The sequence below is a fragment of the Podarcis pityusensis genome (genome assembly GCF_964106645.2).
Source record: "Podarcis pityusensis genome assembly, chromosome: 11".
Lineage (NCBI taxonomy): Eukaryota > Metazoa > Chordata > Lepidosauria > Squamata > Lacertidae > Podarcis > Podarcis pityusensis.
The window spans coordinates 20,191,390-20,218,302 of NC_138036.1; the positions used below are offsets into that span (position 1 = coordinate 20,191,390).

Genomic DNA, 26,913 nt, shown 5'->3' on the forward strand with positions numbered 1-26,913 from the left:
TTTGAAAAGATCGGATGATCATCAATTAGCAAGTCTGGATAGGAGAAGGGTTACCGTCAACTAGCAAGTCACATATAGGAAAGGCTTGACCAACTGCATGATCCCTTAAGAATAATGATGAAAGTGTGCAGCACAAGAGGTTTGTTCCTTTTATAGCATGGTCCAAGATTAGAGAAGAGGAGATGTCTATTGGGACTTGAGTCATTGTGGCTGGGGGCAGGCTACATTCATGGATTAAAAGACATAGCTCATTCTTCCTTTATCATTTAGCTATGTATTTCTGTATGGATAAGCAAACACTGTGGACTTTTACAATACACTGGGCCTTGATCCTGCAATGGAATTTTGTACACAGAAACCAGACATCTTAGCTAGATTGGAAAGGTGCATGCAGATAGCATGCAGATGTATTCAGATTAAAAAACCTGCAATCCTAAACATCCAACAAGCGTTTTATGTAAGATGGAAATACTGGTGGTAAAAAGGAAGGCCCAACTCGGTGGGGATGCTCAAAATTTTGTACTTCTCCTGAAGGAACAGGCGTGTTCTCTGGTAAGGCTCTTTGGCCCAGTTTTGCCCTCAAGTAGATAAGGATGATCTTGTCATTTTGAGATTAGCTTATCCAACACACATTACATGGCACTGCTCTTGAACGTGCCTAGAGGTTTTACTTGGTACTGAATGCAACAGCCCCATATTCTGACTTCATGGCACCAGTACTTTAACAATTGCACTGGCTTTCCACCTGCTTACAAGCCCAGTCCCAGGTGCTAGTTATCATGCCGATAATGGAGAAGGGCTGTAGCGCAGTGGCAGAAAACCTGCTCTGTATGTGGAAGCTCCCTGGTGCAATCCCCAGCATCTCCAACTACAGCTGGAAATGTCCCCTGCCAGAAACTCTGGAGAGCTGCTGCCAGTCCGTGTGGGCAATATTAAGCTAGATCAACAAATGACCCTTTTGCTCATTTTGTTGTTGTTTTTTAGTTTTTTCCCCTTTATTTCCCTTTTCTCTCCCCTTCTCTCTTTCTTTCTTTTTTTTGGTGTGTGTGTGTGTGAGAGAGAGTGGGTTTCTCTTTTTCTTGCCTTTTCTTCTTTCTGACTTTGTTCTTTTTCCAACTAAGTATCTGGTTATCTTAGTCTATTATATTTAAAAAAAAAAGATATCTTGTAATGGGTTCGTATTTTTGTATAGCTACGAATAAGTATCAATGAAGAAGTTATAAAACAAAAACAAAAACAAACAAGTAAGCAAATAATCTGGCTTGGAATGAGGAAGTTTCCTATGTCCCTTCCTATGTTCAAAGCCCCAAACAGTTTGGGTCCAGGATATGGGAAAGACTGACCTACACTGCATGCAGACTGTAGTCATGTATGCAGACTGTATAACATATAAAACCTGCTTTGTTGGGTTTTCTGTTATAAGAGTCTCTTTCTTCGTCTGCTTCCCCCTATATGGGGAGAAGCTAGAGAGGGAGGGAGGAAGTGGTGTGATTTTTAACAGAAAAATAGCTATGGGGAAAGGATTAGCAACAACCCTCCCCAAGGCTGCTTTGGGGTTTTTTTAAATAAAAAAATAGTCAGGTGAAGGATACATGAGACTGCATGTCACATCTAGTGTGGGCTGAAGAAGCAATGAGGGGATTCAGCAGCAAATGACACACAGCGGGGAACAAAATGAAACAATTGCAGTATTTATCCGAAAGCACTCTACACTTGTGGGTGGGTAGGTGGGGAAACAGGACCTGTTGCTGACCTGCTGGCAAGACTGCTGTTCCGCTGAATTCCAAATCAACATTGCTATAGTTACGTGTCTTTCAGTTATTAAATGCAGAGGGATAGGCTCGTATTCATGTGTTGGGCATTTCAACTAGCAGGAAGTAAATGGAAAATGGCTCTTTATCGCAAAAACAAAACACAACCCATTACAAAAAGACAAAGCAAACAAATATATTGCAGCATATATTGCAGTCCATGCACTAGAATGCACTTCCATCAGATACAAAGCTGTCAAAGGAAGACACACACACCCCGCCTGCCCCCCGGCCCAAATATACATATATATATTGTAATAAATGTAGGGGTTGCTCGTGCGCAAGTTGGTGCCACTCCTGGCTAGGTTGCCTTGTTAAACCTTTTCTGTCTGGACAGCCCCTGCACTTTGTGGCTGTTCAGTCGCTAGCAGAATCCGTCAGTGGACTCCAAGTCTCCTCCTACTCTCCCTGCGCGGAAGCCTTCTGCGCAGGGAGGGCGTGGGTAGCGGAGGACCCGTGCTCTCCTCGCTGATCTCTGGCGAGGAGTCCTGGAGCCCCCTCGCCGATTCCCCCATCTGCCCCCCTTTATCCCTGGTGTTACACTGATTTCTTTCCCCAGCTGGTGAGCCGCCTCTCCCCCTGCTGGGCCCTTCTGCAGCATCGCTTGAGAGCCTAGCCTCCGCCTCTGGCTCCGATGTCAGTTCCCTGACATATATTTCACTACTTTAGGTATAACTAACTGATGTATATGTAACTGAAATAATGACATATCCTCCCTTTGTTTATTCCGGCCTCTATGGCCCTCTCCTTTCCCTCAGGTTTCCTTTGTGTCTATTTTTAGATTGTAATCCCCTCAGGGTAGCGACCTGTCAAAGCTATTCTTTGCAAAGTGCCATCTTCATAGATGGCGCTGTACAAATAAACACATACACAAATTGAGAGAGAGAGAAGGAGGCACAGTGAAATTTGTAAATGGGCTAAAAAAACAAGGCAGAGTCCAAATGCATACAAGGTAACAACAGACTGATCCATTCCTAAACAGTCACTTATGGTGACTAAGATAAGCTGTGCTTATTGTACTACCTGCACTATGCTAATTTGACATCTCTAGTGCTGAAGACACTCAGAATCCCAAGCGGGAGAAGCTGGTCTATTAGAGCAAATGGGGCGCTGTCCCACTAAACTCAGCTGGCCTCACCTATCTGCCTTCTTCCTTACAACCAGCTCAGAGGGTGGCTGTCAGGGACTGGCTGCATGAGGAATGGTAGTGGGCATTGCCGGCCCAAGAGCCCCCCAGGGATGAAACAGAAGAAGACGACCTAGACCCAGGACAGTGATGGTAGGACACAGGGGACCAGTTCGCAGAAGGGACAAGCTGGGAGATGCTAGATGCAGGAGGGCTGAGTGATCAGGGAGGGAGGGGGCGTCAGAAGAAGGAGGCCCTTTCAGGGCAGGGTTCGAGGCAGAGAGTCTCAGTGTGAGTGCCGACTCAGACAGGGAGGGGTCAGAGGTTGCCCCTGCTGCTCAGGAGCTGGACAGTCCCAGTCCTGCTGGCTCTCCTCCCCCTCTGACACCCTCCGCTCGAGGAGAGTCCAGGACATTGCTGAGCAAAGGGCCAAGCAGGACAGGCGCAGAGAAGAAGTCCACCCCCTCGCTGCAGTCTACAGCTGCTTGGGAGGGATCAGGAGTGAGAGGCTAGAGGGGGAAGGTGGAGTCAGTGGTCAGTTCCAGCAACGTCTTCAAGCTAGGTGAGATGAGCCACAGGGACTCTGCTGTGTGGTTTACTTTCTGTGAATAAAAGCTAATTGCATTCCATGTCTCAAGTTCTTTCCTGCTCTATGAATGATTTGTATTCGCCTGACAGCTCCTTGACTGCCTATCAGTTTCTTCCTCCCACAGCCTCAGTGTTGCCCTTGTAGAATTCAGCAGGGAAGACGATGGGGTCAAAACTAGAATGGGCACCATGTAGGAGATTATGCTCTAAGGAAGGCTAATATTGTGTGAGTTAAAAATGAAACATACAGTGGTACCTCTAGTTATGAACTTAATTTGTTCTGTTCTTAACCAGAGGCATGCGATTTCCGTTCTCATCCTGGGGCAAAGTTCTCAACCAGAGGTACTACTTCGGATTAGCAGAGTTTGTAACCTCAAGAATCTGTAACCTGAGGCATTTGTAACTCGAGGTACCACTGTACACTTATCAGATTCATTATCAAAATTGGGCGGTTTGGTGCATGCGTGTGCTAGATAAGTTATATTGCTCCATTCTCTTAGTTAGAAGCTATTGAAACTCATAAACACAAATGGATAGGAGACTTGACAGGAAATGGCAAGCCTATCTCTGAGGTTTAATAAAAATGAAAGCATTCAAAGATTAAAGCTATTTCCATGCAAAATAATATTATGCTAATTGAATCTTTGCACACCTAGTCTCTCCTAAGGCACGGAAAACATTTATTTGTCATTAAGCCTAAATATAATCAAACTGAAAGAGAAGTTGTTGCAAGATTGCTCTCTCTCCCCGCCTCAAGAAGTTATTACCATGTTGACGTAGGAGACCGCCAAAAGTACTATCTAAAGAACAGCAATACCTGTAAGACATCTTTCCCTACTGCTCTGGGGAGCTTCCAGATCCACTGTCCTTGCTGCCACGCACCAGCATATGCAACATTAAGTATGGTCACTGCATACAAAAAATCATGAAGAAGCCAATTGGTTGTACTGAACATCACATGGGCAGTATTATACTTGTGCAATGGAGCTTCCCTTTCTTCTCTTCCCTCTTAAGCCCCTTCAGCTCCCAAATCTGCTCCAGAGAGTCCCCCCAACATTATAGAGCAGATCAGAGGACATGGAGAGCTTCCTGGGGAATGAGAAGAAGTGCCATTGTGCATGTTCCAGTGGTACATAAAATACAGTTGGAAATAACCCAATGCAGGTCCTGCCATGTTTCTTTTTGTGCCAAATAGACATCCATGTGCTCTGTGACTGCGTATAAACAGCATCATAGTGAGTTCACGCATGCATTTGTCAGTGACGGCAGCATCAAGCAATGACTTTTGAAGACCACAACCAGTCATTTCGTATCAACCACTGTCCCCCCAAACACAATGTTTTTATACAGCATTAACTTAAACATTTTTCTGTGAACCATTAACCAATGAGCAATCAAAATGCTGTGGAAGTGTGAGTGAACTAGCAAATCAGGACACAGGCCATCCTTCTTGGCAATTTAGCAATGAGTGCAGTAGAAAGCTTTCAGATGAGTTACTGTATCCTGTTGCCACAATCCTCAAGGAAGGAAGAGAAAATATACCCAACAGATGTGCTATGTTGTCTTCATAACCTTCCTGAATCCAAAGGGTTTAATCTGCATTCACTCCCTCTATATATAAACCTCAAGGCATGCATTTCCTTTGTACTCACCTCCAAAGTAAGAGCCATCTGTCAACTTCATCTCTTTACTGGATTTAGTGATAACACCGGCAACCCCATGTTGAATGAAATACATCTTTTTCCCCACAGCCCCTTCTCGGATAATGTAATCTCCAGGCTGGAACACCTCAAACCGCAGCTTGCTCAGCATAGCCGTTACAAAATTTGGGTCAGCATTTGCAAAGAGAGGCATTGTGGCGACAAGCTTCCGGCAGTTAAAGTTGACAATCTCCTAAAAATGGGAGGAAAAATAATTGGGGTCATCACAAAGGCATGTTCAGATGGAAGGAAATTAAATGGAAAAGTGAGAAAGACACAGAATCATGTGGCAAGATCAAGAGGCAATCTAGTTCAGACATCTAGCACCACAAAACTATATACACACAGCTACTTGACTGGCAAGGAAGAAGTTGAAGTTAAAAACACAATGATTCATTAGGAGTGTCTTCTGTGTACACCCAACAGAAACGAGTGGCAGCTGTGTTAGGAGCAAATATGTGCTTTTGTGCATGCCTTGTTGATTCAGATTTGCCCAGAAGTACTTCCTGGACTGTGTATGTGCAGGCGCGCTTATTTCAATGCAGCAACTTTACCAATGAAAATCTTTTCAAAAAAATAATTGCCGATCCAAACAAGCAAGTTGTCCAGAAAAAAGGCAGGAGGACCAACAGGATTTTGTCACCTCTGCAAACTCTCTCTCTCTTTTAAAAAACTGCATCAAACAAGCAGCAAATATTACCTTAGCAATTACCACTGTGTGGATAGAAGATAGAAGCAGTCTGGGGAGTGATTAAATTATGATGATGGCTGCATCCCACAAGCTGGTTAAGTGGGAGCAGTGGGACTTCAGTCAATTTAGTCCTTTTGCCTACAGAACAGAGCTAAAAAGGCATAGTGGTATGAAGGGGAAAAGCAGAACAGGAATCAAGTCATTCTAAGCCCAAAATGCATGGAGTTGAGGACATGGAGTTGCCAACAAGGGACGAGGCATGCCACTCATCCTGAGGACATCTAATATGGAAAATGAAGACAAAACAAATTGTTCCAAATAATGCTTCTTTCACAACCCTGCCGCTTGGATAAGGAAGGTCAAGGATAATGTGTTCGTCATGATTCTGCAAACCACAGGATGTGGCACTGGATGCCAGTTTCCTGAGACTCCCAGATTTCATTTTTAAAATAAAAGGACATGCTATAAAGGGTACACGGAATTTCTGGTGACAGCACAGAAACCAGAGGAACTGCTGAATGTGTGGATTTCTAATAGTTTCAGGTTGGGAATCTTCATTCCTTCATTCCATTTTGGGGCACTTCCAGACTGCCAGTTTTTTTGTGGGGGTGATTCAAGCACATACCCAGAAATCAAAGTTTGTGGAATTGAAGTGGATTAATGCAGTCTGCTGCCCCAGGACAACAAATCCACATTAAAATAAAAAAGTGAAAAGGAAACAGACTTTTTTTGGAGGCAGGAAAGTGATAGAGAAATACACCCAAAAATATGGAATCCATGAATTATTAAAAATCCCCATGCAAACTATTGCATACTGCTAACAAATCAGATTGAACTGATGGCTACTAGCCATGATGACTATGTCCTGCCTCCACAGTGAGAGGCAACAATGCTACTGAATGCCATTTGCTGGAAACCACAGGAGGGGAGAGTGTTCTTGTGCTCAAATCCTACTTGCAGGTTTCCCATAGCATCTAGCTGGCCACTGTGAGAACAGAACGCTGGGCTAGAGGGGCCTTTGACCTGATCCAACAGTTTCTTCTTATGTTCTTCTGTCCTCGGAACTCTCCCAAGACCACGGCCCTCACCAGCCCTGCTCCTGTACTTCAGGAGATTTTGCCTGTGTCCTTCAGCCTTATGAATGTCTCTTGTTTGCTTTGGTGGTGGGTGGAGAGGTGTGTATACGTGGATGGTAGAAGCCTCTGCCTTCTGTATGAATGGAATGTAGCCTACCGTACAAAGGTAAGAGTCATAGAATCATAGAATTGTAGAGTTGGAAGGGACCCTGGTGAGCATCTAATCCAACCCCCTGCAATGCGGGACTATGCAACTGTCCCATACAGGGGTCAAACCTGCAACACTGGCATTTTCAGCACCACACTCTAACCCAGGTTCTCTCAAACTCGGCCCTCCAGATGTTTTGAGACTACAATTCCCATCATCCCTGACCACTGGTCTTGCTAGCTAGGGATCATGGGAGTTGTAGGCCAAAAACATCTGGAGGGCTGAGTTTGAGGAAGCCTGCAGTCAAACCAATTCAGATCCATGGATCTGCCCACTTTGGCCTTTGTTCCCCACCACCACCACTGGTGTGTGGCCCTGGAAGTTTGCCTAAGAGGCAATGTGGCCTGGCTCCATCTCCTTAAGTAACTCATGTGGCCAGGGAATCTTAAAAAGAACATTCAAATGACTCAAAGCCAAGGCTGGCTAATTTACGGGCCTATTACAGCCTGACATGTCTTTTGTGGTGAAGAGCATTTCAATTACGTTTATCTCACCTAACTTATAAATTAATTATGAACCAAAGATCATTTCTGAAAGAAATAAGACTCCTCTGCCTTCGCCAAGAAGTGGTTTGAATTATTCTGAAACACGCCTGCATGTTAATCACCACTTCTGCGATTCCACCAAAGTTGATTTTTATAGTGCCTGAGCAGTCTTCGAGAGCCGGACACGAGGTCTAATCTCTTCAAGCCAGTGACTCAGATGCTGCATATCGGCCAGAATGACAAAGTGCCACCATCTGGCTGTGGAAGGGGGACATCAGGTCTCCTGGTGTCAGCCAAGGTGGAATGATGGCAAACCTTGCGAACTTACTGCCCAAGGGGGCAATGCAAAAAATGTCGTAAGTGTCAAGGCACAGTGCACTTAACACTTTGGAGCTAGACAGATAAACACTGCATTCGAATAGAGTTTAACAAAATGATCGAAGCTGCCACCCTGAGCTCTTCTGTACACAGTGGAAGTCCATTCTGGTATTATTTCCTCCACTAATCAAATTGTTAAAATGTGTGCACCAGAGCAATATCAACACACAAGAAACTTGACCCGGAAATCTGGAAATTCTGAAAATCTGGCAGGACTGTCCAGTTCTGGCCAAAGGAAGGAATGGGAAGGAGGCCAGCAAGAAAGCAGGCCAGAATATGTCAGGTGACACACTCTGACTCCTCTAAAAGCTTTTGGGTCAGCCTTCCTCATGTGCATAGTATCACCCTGACTTTGGAAACCCTTCCCTTACAGTAGATGTGGGGAACATCAGGCCCAGGGGGCAAAGGTGGCCCTCCAAGCTTCTCTCTCTGGTCCTCAGTGTTCTCCTGATGCCCCACTTTCTCTCTAGCCTCTCCCTTCTCCCTAGACACATCCGTGACTAGCCCTGATTCACACCCCCTGTTTTTATCTGGCTGGGATGTGTCTGTGAACACTTCCAACTCTGTGATGCTGATAGTGCCTCTTTCTTGCCTTGAAGGAGGATGGGGGGGGGGGGAGAGTCCAGATAGAAACTAACCAGCTGTGTAAAGTTGAACTGTGTAAAGCCCTCCTTCGTGGGCCTCGTCCTCAAGAGGTCTGGAGGGTGGCAACACGAGAACAGGCCTTCTCTGCAGTGGCTCCCCGTCTGCGCAATGCTCTCCCCAGGGAAGTTCACCTGGTGCCTTCATTATACACCTTTTGGCACCAGGAAAAAACGTTCCTTTTTAACCAGGCCTCTGGTTGATTTGATTTACATCCTGTGCCCTTTAAAAATGTGGGGGTTTTTTGGGGGGGAGGGGGGTCATTGAGTTGTTTTTATTTTTATTATGTATTTAGCGGTTTTATGTTTTGATTTTGTTCTGTGAAGTTATAGGGCGGTATATAAATTCAATCAATCAATTTCACATTCACTGCTCCACCCACTTTTACTTTTGGCCTTGCCTGCTACTGGGATGCAGCCCTGGAACATTGTCAAGAAAAAAGTTCAGCCCTTGATCTGAGAAAGGTTGGGTAGCCCTGCCCTTGAGGCACAACTAGTGCCAAGACTTTGGTCATTTCAACACTAGGTGACAAATCCCTCATTTGCCCAGGCTTTTCTTTTTTTAAAAAAAGGCATTAGGAATTATGTTGTTGCTGCAGATGAGAAGCCCAGGTTGTGCTTCCTGGGTATTTTTAATGATGCTGCTTGTTTGTTTTTTAAAATTGCTTTTATAAAGCTGTGCTGAATCTGGTTTCATAGTGTTCTCTTTGTTGCTATTGCTCTTTTATTGCCGCACAATCTACCCTGGGATCATGTAATGAAGGCCAACCTAGAAATCCTCTTGTCCATCAATGAATAAAATATATGAGCAACTGGGAGAGTTGCTCTTGTTGGGTACAGCTAGCATACAATACATAAATAAGTGAAATCACCATTAAGAAAGAACTTCTGAGCATGATGGGAGTACCACAGGGCACTGGAGAAGACAACGGTGGGGGCTTGTGCATTTTTCATTTGTCTACTTTTGCAATGGATAATATATTCTGCTGCTACAGAGTGTACTGCTTGAGAGCTAAACATACGTTCTGCCAAAACAGTACCAAGACAATGGAAACTTGGGGACAGCTTGACCTTAGCCACACCCAAAATGGGCTAGCAAAACCGAATCTTAACTAAATCCACCCCTGCCCCACCCTTTGCTGTGCTCTGTGTTCTTAGGAATACTCACATAAGATGAGAGGTTTTTATAACAAATCTCTTTTTACAGTGCACGAAAGGTTGAAAGCAGGGAGGTTATATCCCAAATACCAATTATGTTCTCTGAAAATGAAGTGTCCCAATGTTCTATATTCTACAAGGAGACGTGATCTGTATCTATTTTCAGCCAACGTCTTCTCACACTACGATCTAAAAATAGGCTGGCTCTGAACTTTAAATAATGGCTCAGAAAGGGTATTAACCTCTTTCTCACAAGTTGGGTTTGCTGTGCTGCTATAGCTCTGTCACAACTTGCATTGTAGAACTGTAGCTGTCTCCTACCTTGGAAAAGCAACTGGGCTATAATTTTCTGGGGCTGATCTGATCTGCAGAGCTACAATGGAGCATGCAATGGCATGCAATGGGAGATGCTGAAGTATCCAGTGTAAGGTGTCCAGAATAGGTCTGCCCTACAATGCTATGTATTAAGGCTTTGTCATGGTGATGCAGAAATAATACCATCCAACTTCTAGTGTGTCATTTCTTAAGGATGGGGAGAAATTTGATTCAGTTCACATTTGATTTGCACTTTCCAAAACAAAGCGGGAATGAAATACAGCCATCTTTTGAAATCCATTCTTATCTGAATTCTGCAGTGCAATTCTCCAGCCAAATAATTACATAAATGCGTACATTGGGGTAAAGCGCTCATAAACACGCATATACTATTGAAAATTAAATACCTAAATGCATTATTTTGCTTTGCAAAAAAAATGTGCAGTTTTGGCAAAATGTCATGCATACGTTTACAATATAAAGCTACACTACACTCTCATGAGGACTTTTTTTTAAAAAAATCACAACTGACATGGATATGTGGAGAACTGAAGGTTAGAAAATTGAGAAACCAAAATTGACCAATTTAAACTTCCGTAGTCACATCTAACTGTTGATGAGGCAGACTGGATTTTGATCAAAGTGTTGCTTTCCTATTATACTTGGACATGCAGAGAATTCTAGTACTGCTTAGAAAACAGAACTCTGCTGGATCTCAGCCCTCAACCCATTTCCCTTGAAGATGGTTTGGAGGCTGCAGCTGGTGAAGAATGACGCTGCTCAGTTATTGAGTGAGTTATTTCCCATGATCTGGGTGCCTATTTGCTATGGAGTCTACTTTAAGATACTTATTTTGTCTTTGTTGTTGTTGTTTAGTCATTTAGTCATGTCCAACTCTTTGTGACCCCATGGACCAGAGCATGCCAGGCACCCCTGTCCTCCACCGCCTCCCACAGCTTGGTCAAACTCATGCTGGTAGCTTCGAGAACACTGTCCAACCTTCTCGTCCTCTGTCATCCCCTTCTTCTTGTGCCCTCCATCTTTCCCAACATCAGGGTCTTTTCCAGGGTGTCTTCTCTTCTCATGAGGTGGCCAAAGTATTGGAGTCTCAGCTTCAGGATCTGTCCTTCCAGTGAGCACTCAGGGCTGATTTCCTTAAGAATGGATAGGTTTGATCTTCTTGCAGTCCATGCGACTCTCATGGATCTGCATGTCTTATACAGCTCTAAATGGTTTGGGATCCAAGGACCCAACTGAGTGCCTCTCCTAATATGTGTCAGCCTGGCAGAAAGGATCTGTGGAGGAGGCCCTCCTTATAATGGCACACCTGAGAAGTGTGCAGGGGGTGGGGACCCATTGTAGCACCTTCTCAGATGTAGTGGAACTCCCTGATTCTGAAGGTCCATTAGGCTTCTTCCTGATGTCGGGTCTATAGGCTACTTAAGAGACACCTTTTCACTCAAGCCTTTGAGTGCTCATGGGAACAGCTTGATTTGGTCAACAGTCTGTAAGGAGTATTTTCTTCCTGCTGTTGGTTTCCGTTTTCTGTATTTCAAATATTATTTTATATATTTTTGTAAGCCACTCTGAGATTTTGTTATGGAGAACCATATAGAAATGAGGAAATAAATAATTTTTCCGTTGCTATAAATTGGCTTAAATCCTCTTACTTATGATGATGATTATGATGATTTATTAAATTTCTATATTGCCCTTCATCTGAGGATCACAGGGCGGTTTACAATATAAGAACACAAAAATACACAACATTTTAACATACGAAAACAATATCCACCCCAATTTAAAAGGCCATAGATTGTTTGATAAGCCTAGGAGAAGAGGAATGTTTTTGCCTGGCAATGTGTTATGGACCAGTTTAAGTTTCATTTGGAAAGGTAGATTCAGGATCTGAAGAGCTTTTGTAAGCAATCTGTGTAGCTGAAATGGTTTGGTGCTATTCAATGGCCAGATGTGACGGGGGGTGGGGGTGAGGAAGAAATTTGTTGCCTTCAAGACGGTTGAAGTCTCACTCAGAGAGACCTTTATATTTACTTTAAATTTGTAAAATAGTTACAAGGAAGACTCAAACAATTTGGGCAAACAATTATTTAAAACCCCCAAAACAGATTACATCTTTCCCCACGTTTCTGATTAGAGGGACAATTCCACCAACAACTTAATGGATTATACTGTAGTGTTGTGTACTATGCAATAACTATCTTATTATTCGTAGAAACAGTGGCACACACAGTTCCCTGCACAGCTTTGAAGTTTCTTCTTCATCCCCATGAAACAAACTAATGGAACCAATTATAGCCTGGGTAATAGTCAGGCACAAAAATCTTTCATCATATTCAAAGTGTCAAGACTTTCTTTTCATTGTTTTTTTTTTTTTACAGGAACTTGGAGCTGCTTTAAGGAACTGCAAAGAACACTTATCCGACCGATGCCATCCCACTGCATTACTTGTTATTATCTGCAAGAAGCAAGTAATGATGCCCACGAAACCCCTGTGAGCAAGGTCAGCTAGTGGAATGCTATTCTCCAGACAGTTTAACAATAAGGCACATCGCCGGAGAGAGTTCCTGGCATTTTTTATCCTAGCATTCATGAGTCTGGAAATCTTATCACTCGGCAATGGGGCACTAGTCTCTTATTGTCCCAGTGTCATTTTTTCATGTCCCTCAAAACACAGTTGCTTGCTGCTCTTCAGCTTTCCCCCTTAATTAAAAACAACAACACACACAAACCTATGGGATTAGCTGTGCATGATGCTAAATGTGCCACTGCTAATCACATCTGGGTTTGGGTTTCTTTTTTGGAAGGGAGTGCTGAATCTCAGGACCAGCCATGGCCCTCAAATAATCCCCCAAGACTTCACATCCTGCCTGGACTTAACTTCGCACCCATCTTGAATGTTTTTGCCTAGCTGGAATGAATCCTTTGAATGTCTCTTGGTGGCACAAAAGATGGAGATTGGTCTCTCTGTGTGTGTCACCTAATGTACAAAGGGAACATTCACATCTGCTCCCAACATCGCCAGCCCAGAAGGGAATGTATGAAATAAAAATCTGCTCTTGCAGATTCATGCCTAGATTTTATTTTATTTATTTTTGTCCACCAATCCTTTCATTAGCATTAGCATTTATTTAGCCGCAATTCTTGGTATGGCATTTTCAGTCAATGCTTGGCTCCGCACATCTGCTGGTACTGAGCCACCCGCAGTTCATTCAACTGCTTCCAACTTGTCAGCATGACCAAGCCAGTTGCTTCTGGGCTCAAATAATAACCTGGGTGTCTCAAACATCCTTTTTTCCCCCTTCCTCCAACATATTGTGCAGTTTTCCTCATTTTGGGATAGAAAACAGATTGTTTTTCATCCCCATCCTGTTAAACATCATTGATGGCACATGGAAATTTTAAATTTAGGGAGACATTTGTGCCAGCATTTGTAGGTTGAATTGTTGTTGTTGTTGTTGTTGTTGTTGTTGTTGTTACCCCACCCACCATCCTGTTCTTAAGTAACTTGATCAATGTCATGTTCATAACGTGCTCCTACAGTCGGCTTTGTCAAGTTTCCACAAACATAATTAAAATCTCCCATCAGTGATAATTATGCACTGTCATCAAATGATTGCTGTAGTCCTCATCCTGAGCGCAGTCCTGTATTTTAAAGTTTTTATGCAGTTTAATTTTTTAGAACAACTGAAATCACAATGCAATTACAACAGGAACAGAAATGACCTACTGTAGTTAATGCTGCATAATCATTTCAGTTCTCTTGCTCATATTTTCAGAAGCTTACCTCTTGAGTAAAGCATTTGCATGTGTTTTTGTTAGCTCACTCATATATTTTTTTCCTAGGGTCAACTTGAGGGGGAAAATATGAATTGTTGCTCCTTGTGTGCAAGAGACATACAATTTGTTATCCAGTACATGGAAAGTGTAGTTTGGAAAGGTTAAAAAATGTTGGCATTAAGCACTATCAGGCATGGAAATTTTAGCATTTGTCATTCCATATCAGAGTTTAACAATTAATGAGCATGACATTTTGATAACGCTAATAGCAAATTCATGCTTATAAACAAAGAAGGAATTTATGCTGCAGTCACCATTAGTTGGATAAAATGCAAAAATATTGAGCTTGTCGAAGCTGCAAAGTGCATTATTTGCTGGGTAAGTTGAGATGACCCAGTTCCACTTGGTTCTCAGTACTTTGTGACTTCAGAATCTATTGACCAACCCTGCTAGTAAGGTGAGACTTTCTTTTAGAGAAGCTATGCTGATTCTTCTTCAACAAGGGCTGAGATTCTCCAACCTCTTTCATACATCACTTTTAACCACCACAGCTCTGCTTAACTGTAGCTTAAAGGCAAATGTACAGGGAGGAAAGAATGGCCATTTTACTTTTCTCCAGCTCCTGTTGCTGCATCACTACTGGGAGCTAAGCCATGATTTGGCTTAACATTCTGTCCAAACTCCGGTTCATGGTTTGTCTCCACCAAACAAACCACAAGTAGCAGGCCAAGGAAAAACAGCTTGTGGTTTGTTTGCAGAGAGATAAACCATAATGTGGATGTAATGCTGAGCCAAACCATGGCTTAGTTCCCAGTAGCGCAGTACAGAGGAAAAAAGCAAAGAGCAAAAGCAGCGAATATATTTTTTTTCTCCCTCTGAACTAGCACACTGTATGTTCACTTTTAAACCACTGTTAAGCTTGTAAAGTGATTTGTGAACCTGGCCTATTTTTTAAAAAGAAATCTGGTCTTAATATTGTTTTCCTGGGTACTAGGGCGGAATGGAGGAACTGGGATGATGTTTGCTGAATTTTCGCAGGTTGGTGGTTTTTCAATCCTCTTCTTAAGAAGGGTGGTTTTAGCAATACATTACATAATAACTGAAATGCCATAACTGAGTTGTTGAGAAGCAAAACAGAACAGTAAACCATATTTTAAATGAACATATCATCGCAATAACTTTTTAGTTTGCCTGTTGTGTCTAATTGGAGACAAACTAGCAAAGTTCTCCCGACCCAAGCCAAATTCAGAAAAACTTCAGGGGCTCTTTAAAGCCCACCTCAAATGAAGGGTGTACTTTTCATGCACCTGAATTGTTCTCAAGCTCAGAATGAGGGAGAAACCCTCTCGCAATGTTGACATCCTTACCTCCCTAAGTGGGTCGTTGAGTTCGTTGAGAATGCTATCTTCATCGAAGATCTTTCCCTGGTAACGGTGTTCATAATAATCATGGATCTTCTGGCGCATATCGGCAGGTAGTTTATGAAACGACATGTACTGTTCCACTTGCTTGTACTAGAAAAAGAGGAAATGTAAAAAAAAAGTATATTAATGCAATAGGCTTTTAAAATGTAATGGGGGAAATCCATAATGAGTGAATTACTAACATCATAAAAGCAAAAGGCAAATGTGTGGCTATTAGCAGAGGGAGTGAAAGGATAATAATAAGTGGTTTCTCCCTTGCTTTGATACTGCACAAAGTTTTGAGGTGATAATTCAGAAAAGACTTTTTGTTAGCGCACTGTGTGGTCAAAAATTTCTTTCTATATAGCTTGGCTTTTGAACTTTTCCCCATGTGGGAAACAATGGCCTCTTGCATTGGAACCATGGCCATTTGAATATTTGCCATTGAATGCCAGAACTCTTCACATAAGGCATGTTCATGTTTTAGAGCAGCCACACAGTTCACATGGGATCCCAGTCACGACTGCTGGGCCTCACTAGAAGTCTAGAAATGACCTGGAGCACATGTTGTCTTTTCCACCAGCTGAAACCACTACAGGAGAACATTGGCAGTGATGGCTAATGTGTTCTTCAAGCAAACGTATCGTCTGTGAGACCTGTGACCCAATGGGTCCATGTGCCTGGCTGTTAACCAGAAGGTTGGTGGTTCGAGGCCACCCGGGGACAGCTGCAGGCACGATTCCTGCACTGAACAGGGTTGTGTTGGATGCGCCTTGGGGTTCCTTCCAACTCTGCAGCTCTATGTCAGTGATCATGGCTGAAGTGATACTTGAATTTGGGGTGCCCTGACTCATAAGAATATAGGAAGGAAGTCAGATCAAGCACAGTATTGTCTCCATTGGCTGACAGCACTTTTTCTAGGATTTCAGATAGGGATCTTTCCCAACTGCAGATTGAATTTGGGACTCTTCCATGCCACATATCGACTCTACTACTGAGCTGTGCCTTTCAGCACATACCACATTAGCCACTAAGCTATACCAGATCTGTATAAAAAGGATAATTGCATTCTCATAAATGCATCAATTATAAAAATGTATCATAATTATGTAATATAAAAGTATATATCTGGGATAAAATATGTTTAGAAATGTGTATATTGAGACAAAAATGTTGAAAATACATATTTAATCCTTTAAAAATACATATTTAAATTTAATGTAGAAATAGGATTACATAGATTTGTGAATGAATTTATTTCTATGGAATGGAAAGAGACTGATCCATCCATTCTTACCTTCGCCCAGCGGTAGCTGGAATTAAATGCTGGTTGCAGGTGTAATTTTCGCCATTAAGTCTGTGAGGACTGAGGAGGATTATCTGGCTGCTGCATTCAGTTCCCAACCCCTGGCCTAACCGTCCCCCAACATCTGAGATTCCTAATGCCAATGCTGAAAACAACCATAGGAGGGATGGCATTTCAAGGAGCAATCCTGCTTTAGTCCAAACATTATAGATTTTAGAGAATCAGGGGAAGATCACAAGCAAATCATGTACAGTACTCACTAACATGATTGCTAAAAAATTACTAACCTCACAGAGGGATGCTGTAGAAATGAAAAGCCTAAAACATATACCGGTATATTAAAATCTGCATTTTCTGCTGCCTGAAAAATGCAAGCTGTAAACAGCAAACACAGTAGAGCTGTTTGCTGACTCATCCATAATAAGATTTATTTTCAAAAGGGATTAAACTGAAAGGTCATTATGAGGAAGGTCACTGTTTAGTCCTCAGCACCAGATGTTATAAAATCAGTATATTTGCTGTCAGGACATTGTGGCTGATATTGCACTAATTACTGGGGATGGATAGGCTGGCTGCTTTTGATTTGTACATATGAGCCATGTTTTGTGGTAAAGGGTTTTTTTGGGTGTATGCAGCTAATTCAGGAAGATGAACCTGGTCCTTTTGCAAAACACATGAGACCTACTACCAAGGTTATATGAGAGAAGGTGAAATAACCAATGGTGTAAGATTTTCATCTATGAGCCCTTCTGTCAAATACCTTTAACTGAATGCTTTTACACTAAAGAAGTACAAACGTTTCCTGTATGAATCAGTTGAGTATGTCCATATGAAAAGCTCTTCATCTATGCAAACACAGAATGTCTGGAAATATTCTCCTTGAAAAGTTCCCAGCAGTGGCAGGTAGGGAAGGAATGGGTCCTACAACAGCCTAACCCCTAGATCTTTCTGAGATGATCTTCAGCTGGAAATACCTGCCCCAGAGACTTCTCTTTTTATAAACTGCTTTGAGGTTTTTGGGTTTTTGTTTGTTTTTTTACACTCAAGCATTGTACAGTGGTACCTCAGGTTACATACGCTTCAGGTTACAGACTCCGCTAACCCAGAAATAGTACCTTGGGTTAAGAACTTTGCTTCAGGATGAGAACAGGAATCATGTTCCGGCGGCGCAGCGGCAGCAGGAGGCCCCATTAGCTAAAGTGGTGCTTCAGGTTAAGAACAGTTTCAGGTTAAGAATGGACCTCTGGAATGAATTAAGTACTTAACCCGAGGTACCACTGTATAATTTTTCATGAAATAAATAAAATAAATTCTGAAATCCACCCAAAACTGAGTCCAAGGCAGAGAAGTTGGTGCAATCTGTCAGAGTAAGAATGGATTGTCAGCAGTGAACACCAGACTGGTTTAATACCCCTGATACATCAGCTCACCTTACTCCTATGTTTCCAACTGAGGAGTCAGAATCAGACCCCAGAACAGGAGGGGCACAAGTTTCCCCAATCCCTGCCTTATAATCTTAGGGAGTTGGGGCTCCAGGTTTAAAGGCTCCTTTGGACACTGCATAGCAAGAGCAATGCTGGATCAGACCAAAGGCTGAACCTGTTCCCACAGTGTCCAACTAGATTCCTATGGGAAGCTCACAACTGCCATTCAGAGACATGCCACCTCTGATGCTGGAGCTAGTACGTTGGCATCATAACTAGTAGCTGTCAATAGTCTTGTGCTTTATGAACATGCCTAAAATACTTTTGAAGCTACCCAAGTTGGTGGCCATCACTATAACCTCTGACAACGAATTCCATCTTAACTGTGCAGAGTTTAATGCTGGCCTTCACACCAAGAACGCCACTCTTATTCACAGAGCCCCTGCAAGGAGCTATCCCAGGTACTTCAGACCTTGTCACTGGTTGTTGCACACATTACCCTATCCATTTAACAACCCAGCTAATTTTAGTCAAAATCATCTTGCTGCTGTAACCCAGCTACTCACGTCCGGCTCCTTCTACCTATTCCTTCTTTCTTCTGTTTAAGTATCCATATTGGAGTGCACATGTCTTTTATATTTCAGTATCAATACCCAGGTAGAAAAGGTTGAGCAAAATGCCACCCCAAAGTTTATAGTTCTGTTATCCCTCCTTAAATTAACAATTAATTGATAATTCAACACACATGAACACTTCAGACACATGGTATGCTGAAGAAAAATATTCAATTAGTCTACTGAGCAAGTGAACCACAGCATGAGAACATATAGGACAGGACCAGGAAAAGCCTGTATCTGTTGGTGGAGGTAATGTCTAGTCTAATCACCATGACATTCAAGCTTTGACCACAGAATTAGTGTTTATAACTTTTCTTTTCCTGCTTGGTTCCCCAGAATTTGACCTTTACAAGGCAATGTACGCCTTTTTCAGCTGCACTGGTAGCATTCTAGTACATGACAGTCCAATTAATTGCTTCTGCTTAAGCCATGCCTTTTGTACTCTTATCCACATTTCTGCCTCTTGGCAGATTACTGACCTAAGAGATTTGAATTAATACACTTTAACAAGTTCCAATCCTAGCTTTGACCCATTTCCTTTCCTTATCCTTTGCATGAGTCGGATAGCCAGTCCCCTGTGCATTGATCTGTGATCTTCTGTCACCTGTTCAAATCCTCCTTTGTTGCTTGTTTCTTTGACTGCACTCTGCTTTGCAACTGAATAGCCTTCGACCCACATTCTTAGGTGAAAGATAAATAATAAAGGTAACAAAGCTTGGAACTAAGTGATTCGACTTGCTGGAGCCAGGTCTCAAAAGACATTTGTAGGTATTATACCTCATTTACTATTTTGTTGGCCAACCTAAAAATCTTTTGATCAGCCTCAGACACTAAGAGTGATTAACCTGAGATTTAATGACACCAGTTTTAGCTATCTGTTCAAAGTCTTTTGGGTAAATTGCTAGGAAAATTAAGGACACTATCTAGCTAACTTGTTCCATCAGTGCAACAATTTCCACTTGATCAATGGAACCCACCCACCCCCCACCTTGCAGTCCTCCCTAAATCTGTTCTGGGGGGAGAGGAGGGGGGTGGAAGTTCCATTGTGAGTGCGTACACACACACACACACACACACACACACACACACTTTTTACCATTCTCTTAACCAAACTATCTGTTGTTCAGAAGTGCTACATATGACCGTAATCTCCCAATAAGCTTCTATTGTTTTTGATGATTTAAAAAAACCAATTGGTTATGCCCCCTCCCCAATCTGCTGAAGACTAGGCATGAAGGGAGTTGGACTCCAACAACATATGGAAAGCCACAGGTTTGCCACTTCTACTTTAAATGGATCACTATGTTCACAAAGACAAATCAACAATAAAGAGGCTGCACAATCACATCAATAAGTCCAGGTCACATCCTGCCAATATGACCAGAATGTATTGATGGCTAATGACTGTAGTTGCTTCCCTGGTTCATGATGATGGTGCTTTCATTACTTAATACCAAGGTATGTTAACAGCAGGATTTAGGAGGAGTTTTCCAGCCTTCAGTAATGAGTTTTTGCAGAACACTTTTTAAAGATCAGAACTCTACTTTTTTCCTGCTCTTGGAAGATACAGGATAAAAATGTGAATGCATTCTTGGGTGTATATGCCCTTCATATGCAGCTGTATCTCACTGGATAATTTGTGCTTTAACAAGTCTAGTGTTCACAGAATTTACAACCCATATTCTGTTCACTGGGGAGAGTACTTAGGACTTTAACCAGCTCCCAGTGAGAGCTCAGTATATAGCCTTCAATTGGCTAACAAGTCAGATATTTTAATGCCCAATTAATATCCCTATTGTTCTGTTTAAGAGGTGAACACTGACCCCAGGTATCAGTTAGGTGGGGAATGAAAATAATATCCTGCACTGAAAGTAGGACATGTCACACAGGATTAGCATCAGATGTGAGGCCAGGTGCTGTTGTTGCTGAGCAAATGCTCTAGTATATGTCTCACAAAGTCAGATTATAGGGGATACTAGGCCGTCTCAGGAGATAAGGTGCCCAGGTGGCAATGGGTTGGGCCCTAACATTAGGGAAGTAGCCTCGCTTGTTTTCCTTTTGTGGGAGTTGCCTATTTGGGAGAAATGGACACAAATAGGCAATTAAATCCACATTAGACCCCGGTGAAGAGGAAATTGGGAAAGTAGCGAGTTGTGAGAAAAAGAGAGAAAGAGACTTTGAGTAAGTCCCCTACCAAGCTAAGTCTCTTTCTCTCTTTTTCTCACAACTCGCTTCTTTCCCAATTTCCTCTTCTTCACCAGGCTGCTCAAGCTATCACCAGCCTTGTTGTGGCCAGGAGCTAGCCAGCAATGCAATGTAATGTTCACTGCTAATGTAATGAACAGCATTTGAAACCCAGTATGTTGACCCTGATTACTGAATGACACAAACCCTCATTTGCTTACCTGGTAAGGATCAAATTCATATGCTGTTTGGTAAAACAACAACAACAACCCCAAAAGCCTTAATTGCTAGGTTTATTTGATGTTATATATGTTCAGGTTTTCTCCCAATTCAGGAATAAGGAGATCTGTACAGAGCTGGGCCTAAGTGGGATGCTTTGATTTTATGTGTTGGCTACACGCGCTGTGGGTTAAACCACAGAGCCTAGGACTTGCCGATCAGAAGGTTGGCGGTTCAAATCCCTGTGACAGGGTGAGCTCCCCCTGCTCGGTCCCTGCTCCTGCCAACCTAGCAGTTCGAAAGCACATCAAAGTGCAAGTAGATAAATAGGTGCCGCTGCGGCGGGAAGGTAAACGGCGTTTCCGTGCGCTGCGACTTAGTCATGCTGGCCACATGACCCGGAAGCTGTATGCTGGCTCCCTCGGCCAATAAAGCGAGATGAGCGCCGCAACCCCAGAGTCGGTCACGACTGGACCTAATGGTCAGGGGTCCCTTTACCTTTACCTTACACATAATTTGCAGGTGTTCCTTCTTGAAGAGAATTGAATGTTCAACTGTGGCTCCAAAGTTGTTTCATGGCAGGTGTATCAGAATAGAACCTACAACACCTATTTGCCTGGTTATGGGTTAGAAGACTGTACGGGATCCTGTTGGGTCTGTCTAGTCCAAAATCCTGTTCCCACAGTGGTCCACCAGATACCTATGAAATCCTGCAAGCAAGACATGAGCACAACAGCACTCTTCCATTTGTGATTCCCAGCAACTGGTGCTCAAAGGCCTATACCTAGCTATAATGAATAACAGCAATTGATAGTCTTATTTTTCAAAAAAATGGCCGATCCTCTTTCAAGGCTACCCAAAAAGAGGCCAAACCCTGAATTTCAGCTTTGTTGACTGGCCCCAGGAAGGCCATTATGGAAGGTGGGAAAGCTGATAAGGATGATATCTGAAGACACTGCCTCGCTTCCATGGAATTTCAGCATGAGGTGGGTTTTTTTATTACTTCAAAGTAAATTAAGTTATGAGCATTGTGTTCTATATTAAAGAAATAAAATAAAGCAAACCACTGACTCCATGGGAACAGACCGAGAACATGAATCTTCTTCAAAAAATTCACTCAAACTTAATTAATTTCTCAATCATTGTAACTGAAATGAACAATAGTAAGACATTGTATAAACTGGCTATTGAGATGAAATGTTTAATTACTGAGCAGAAGTTAAATGGTATTATAAAAATTCTTGGAAGGTAATTTAGTAAGGGGTCCTGGATGAGGGAATGAGCTGGCAGACATGGCAAGCAGAAGACTGCTCACAGCGCTAAAAATAATAACTGCATTTCTCTGTTGAGGAAAAAAAAGGCAGTGAGGCCATCAAACCACCTTTGACAAACAGTTACAATTATTATTAGCTTGATAGCTCTAAGTATGTGCATAGCCTTCCTGGCAGAAAATAAACCAAGTAAGATGAACCCTTTTGCTGAGGGAAGGGATGGGAAGTGAAGGTTATTTTTTTTTGGGGGGGGAGTACTTGGAGCGCATGGTAAAGGTTCACATATAATGCTAAACCATGCCTAACTATAATGTCGACCATAGTTAATAAACCACAGCTAAAACAGAGACACTTGGCAGACAATCACTTAAACCTTAGCTTTCATCACAGAATAGTTAATAGTACCAATGAGAGCAGCCGAGCCCTGAGAGCAGTTTAATTCTTTTGCCACTCTTCACTCGCAGCTCTGTAGCTTTTGGGCAGTGACAGTCCTTCACCATGGTTAAGGAGTAGGTCAGGATTCGCACATAATGCTAAACTATAGTTCACATTAACTAAGCTTTATAAACCAGCTATAAACCTTGGTCGAAAAGTGGTTTTTGGCCATAGTTATTATATAAGCCATAGTAAAGCTGCTGTGATGGGTTTGCGCATACTGCTAAGCCATAGTTTAGTGTTATGTGAGAACCATGCCTTTCTGTGATAGCCTAACTGTTAGCCTGATATGTCAGTGCATCAGATGACATGAAGTCATCTAGTGGGGTGGGGGAAAACATACCTCATTTCACATTCAGTCAGTCATGAACAAGCTGTTAATCAAACCAAGTAGAAGGTATTTTGGCTATACTTGACAAATATCCCACAATTTAAAGAAAATGACCCCTCCTGTGCTAAACATAGGGCCGGCATATGTCCAGAATTTCCTGGACATATCTGGGATTCATCCGCTGAAAATACTGCCCAGGTGGAATTTTCAGAAATTGGTTAAAATGTACAGGAAAATCTAGGTGTATGGCAGCTCTTATTGGAAGTTTTGATTTTTTTGTGAAATTTCTAAAAACATTCTTTTAAAATAGCTCAAAAACTAATTTTTTTTGGAGGGAGGAGCTTTTGCTATTATTACTACTAATAAACACCAAGGTAAATAAATATAAGCAACCTTCTTATTTTCCTTTACTGTTCAACAGATGGTACAATTAAGAATCCCAAGGCACAAGCTAAATAACTGTATCTAAATAGCACTGAAAGAGAACACCCATTAAACCCAGACGACTAAAAAAAACAACATTTAAAATCATACTGAGGTTTTTTGACATTGATCATGCATCAGCCACACCATGAAATGGTTTTGATTACTCACATTATTTCACCCAGAGTGACATGTACTATAATTTCAGCTATTTCTTAGGCTGAATCAGTAAAATCGTTTTATATGAAGAACTGATTGGAGGACTGTTATCGGCCAAATGGTATAGTTATGCCATTTAACTGTGACTCTCTATGTTCTTTAAATACGGAGTTATACAAAGCAATGGCCTGGGATCCAGACTCACTTACAGTACAATCCTAACAATGTTTGAGGTCCAATCCCCAAAATCTCCAGGTAGGGCTGGGAATTTTTCCTGTCTGAAAACCAGAAGACCACTGCCATTTTGTGTAGAGAACACTGGGCTACATGGACCACTGGAAAGATTCAGTATGAAGTAGCTTCCTGTGTTTCTAAGCTTTGTCCTCTAGCATTGCTGGGCGATGTATCAATACAACATCTAAATTGGTTTGAAGTCCACATTGTGGTAATGGTTTCACAATATCCAACATGACAATATATCATGAATCATGATGTGTGTGTGTGCAGGGCTGGATTTAGGTTTGATGAGGCCCTAAGCTACTACAGGTAATGGGGCCCTTTATATGTCCAGCTGTCCTTTGTCAACAACAAATTGTTGCTGTTTTTTGCATTGAATATATGCTATATGGTAATTTATGGATCTAATAGGTATCTAAAGCCATTTGCACATATTGCCATGCAGAATGTAGGAAGAAGAAGAAGAAGAGTTTGGATTTGATATCCCGCTTTATCACTACCCAAAGGAGTCTCAAAGTGGCTCACATTCTCCTTTCCCTTCCTCCCCCACAACAAACACTCTGTGAGGTGAGTGGGGCTGAGAGACTTCAGAGAAGTGTGACTGGCCCAAGGTCACCCAGCAGCTGCATGTGGAGGAGCGGAGATGCGAACCCGGTTCCCCAGATTATGAATCTACCGCTCTTAACCACTACACAACACTGGCACCCTATATATAGAAATGAGCAAACCAGTGATATTTTAGCGAGCAGGCTAGCAGGCGGGGCCCATTACTTACACCATAGGAGCCTACACAACACAAAACAAAACACTGTTGCTGTATGTAGGTTTAATTTTATTTGTTTTTTATCTTGTATTTTGGAAATGTACATCTAGTTTTTTTCCCTTTAATTTTTTTGGGGAGCCCCAAGAGAGTGGGGTCCTAAGCTATAGCTTGTTTAGCTTATAGGTACATCCAGCACTGTGTGTGTGCCAAGTAAAAATGGGGGGGGGGGGGAGACGTGAAGCAGGTCATCGTGATTACTGCAGCCCTTGTAGCTTTGTACTATAAAATAACAGTTGTAACGATGAGTTAAAAGTAACTAAAAATGTGTCAGTTTTAGACTGCTAAGTAGTAGCTGTTGCCCAGGACATTTAGCTGGTTTATCATGATGTTGAAAACCAGACATCTCTCAGCCCAGACCAACATAGGGAATGGCAGACTCGTAAAGTGAGTGACTTCAGATATTCTGCTTCAAGCTCACTCTTACAAATGATTGCCTTCTTGCGGGAATACTGTAAACACTACGGTGACTAACTCACAATAGATCTCAGCTCTTCTTCTGTGAACTGGAAAATTGAGACTTGCGATTTTCTGGTTCATGGAAAAGAAAGGGCAATCTAGTGTGAATTAAGTTGCTCTAACATCACACTGCTAATGGAAACAGACCACTAGCATGAGAAGACATTTTGTGCGATTGGTGCTAGCTTGATTATTGCAACTGATTTGTTGACAGCACTTTCTTGCTGCAGCCTTTGCCCATTTTACCTATTTTTCTTTCTGTACAACTATAACTCACTCCAATCACCTCCTTTATGGATTCTGCTATGTTAGAAGAAATTAGTCACCGTGATTTGAGTCTAGGCCTATCTAAGGCTCCTGCTTTAATGGAAGATACTATTGGCAATGAGTGAGTCTTTGTATACAGGGGTTTCAGTTTAGAATATGCTTTAAAGAGTTGGTTTAAGATAGTATATGTCTTTAAAGCAACTTTTTCTCTTCCAGAGATATTTGATAGCATTCTTTATAATCACACGTGTGTACCATATTAAATGTGGATTGCTCCACTATAACTCATCTTGTCACTTTCTCCTACTTATTAATGAGACACTCTCCTTACAGTAGGGCTTTTACATAAGGGAAACTGCCTGAGGTAATTTATCATAACTAAGCTGACACAACAAACTCATTTGCCTTTCACTTTCTCACCTTCCTTGTATTCTCTCCTTGCATTTCATGTTAATTATAAAGTATTATGCAGCAGTACTTAAGTAAGAGATTGCTTCCCATTGACATTGTCATGTGGCTCAATGGTCCTGGGACCAAACTTCCCACTGGTGGAAAGATTTTAGGGCTTCCTTTGTTTCTGGGTGTTTTACGGTCACCCAGATTTTGTCCACTACACATCAAAGGGCAAATCCCACCAATAACTGTCATTATTTTACAAACTTCCATGCAAGTGTCTCAGAATTTGCATAAGGCTTGGTCCAGACAATATCTAGCATCTGATTCACTCTTCCTAATGACGTCAATGGGACATGACCTCCAGAAATTGGTCATGTTACTTTGCTCACTGTGTTACACACACATACACTGCACAAAATAAAAATAGATGCATCAAAACACTTCCCTGGTAAAAATCTTTAGACTATCATAGAGATAATTTTTTTACACACTGTACTTTTTCAACAAACCTTTCAGCAGATTTCTTTTGCTGTGTTTCCCCCCGCTAAACTGCCACAAATATCGATCATGCAATATTATATTTTGTTTCATCTTGCATCTTCAATAGCATCAGAAAGCTTCGATTCCGCTTTGTAGGAGATAAGGCACAGGCTAAAGGAGCCGTCCACGGAACACTTCTACCGGAAATATTAACTATGTGCTCTCAGCAGTCAACAAGAGCCAGCAAAGCACACCAAGGATCAAACTAATGCTTTGAAATACAGAAGTGAAAAAAACAAATTAATACTTCAGTGAACCCAGCGATATGGATCACAGTATTGCTTTACATGTGCATGGACACTGAGCGGAAAAGGGTAGAGGAAACACAAGATTTTCCACCAATCTCTGAGCCTGTCAAACGACAGCAGGGAACCCACAGAGGGCTGGTTAACACACATGTTTATCACTTGATGATTGCAAGGTGATGACCTGCATATATGGATCAAG

At 42.1% G+C, this 26,913-nt stretch overlaps 1 protein-coding gene across 1 annotated transcript in view; it reads right to left on the reverse strand.

Annotated features, from left to right (window-relative positions):
• HCN1 (hyperpolarization activated cyclic nucleotide gated potassium channel 1) overlaps positions 1-26,913 on the reverse strand; it is a 184,272-nt gene that overhangs the window by 24,820 nt on the left and 132,539 nt on the right. Inside the window, exons 5-6 of the mRNA XM_080972498.1 lie at positions 15,343-15,489; positions 5,178-5,418 (exon numbers count right to left, since the gene is read on the reverse strand). Coding sequence (XP_080828624.1) covers positions 5,178-5,418; positions 15,343-15,489 — 388 coding nt within the window. The remainder of the gene's footprint in view (positions 1-5,177; positions 5,419-15,342; positions 15,490-26,913) is intronic.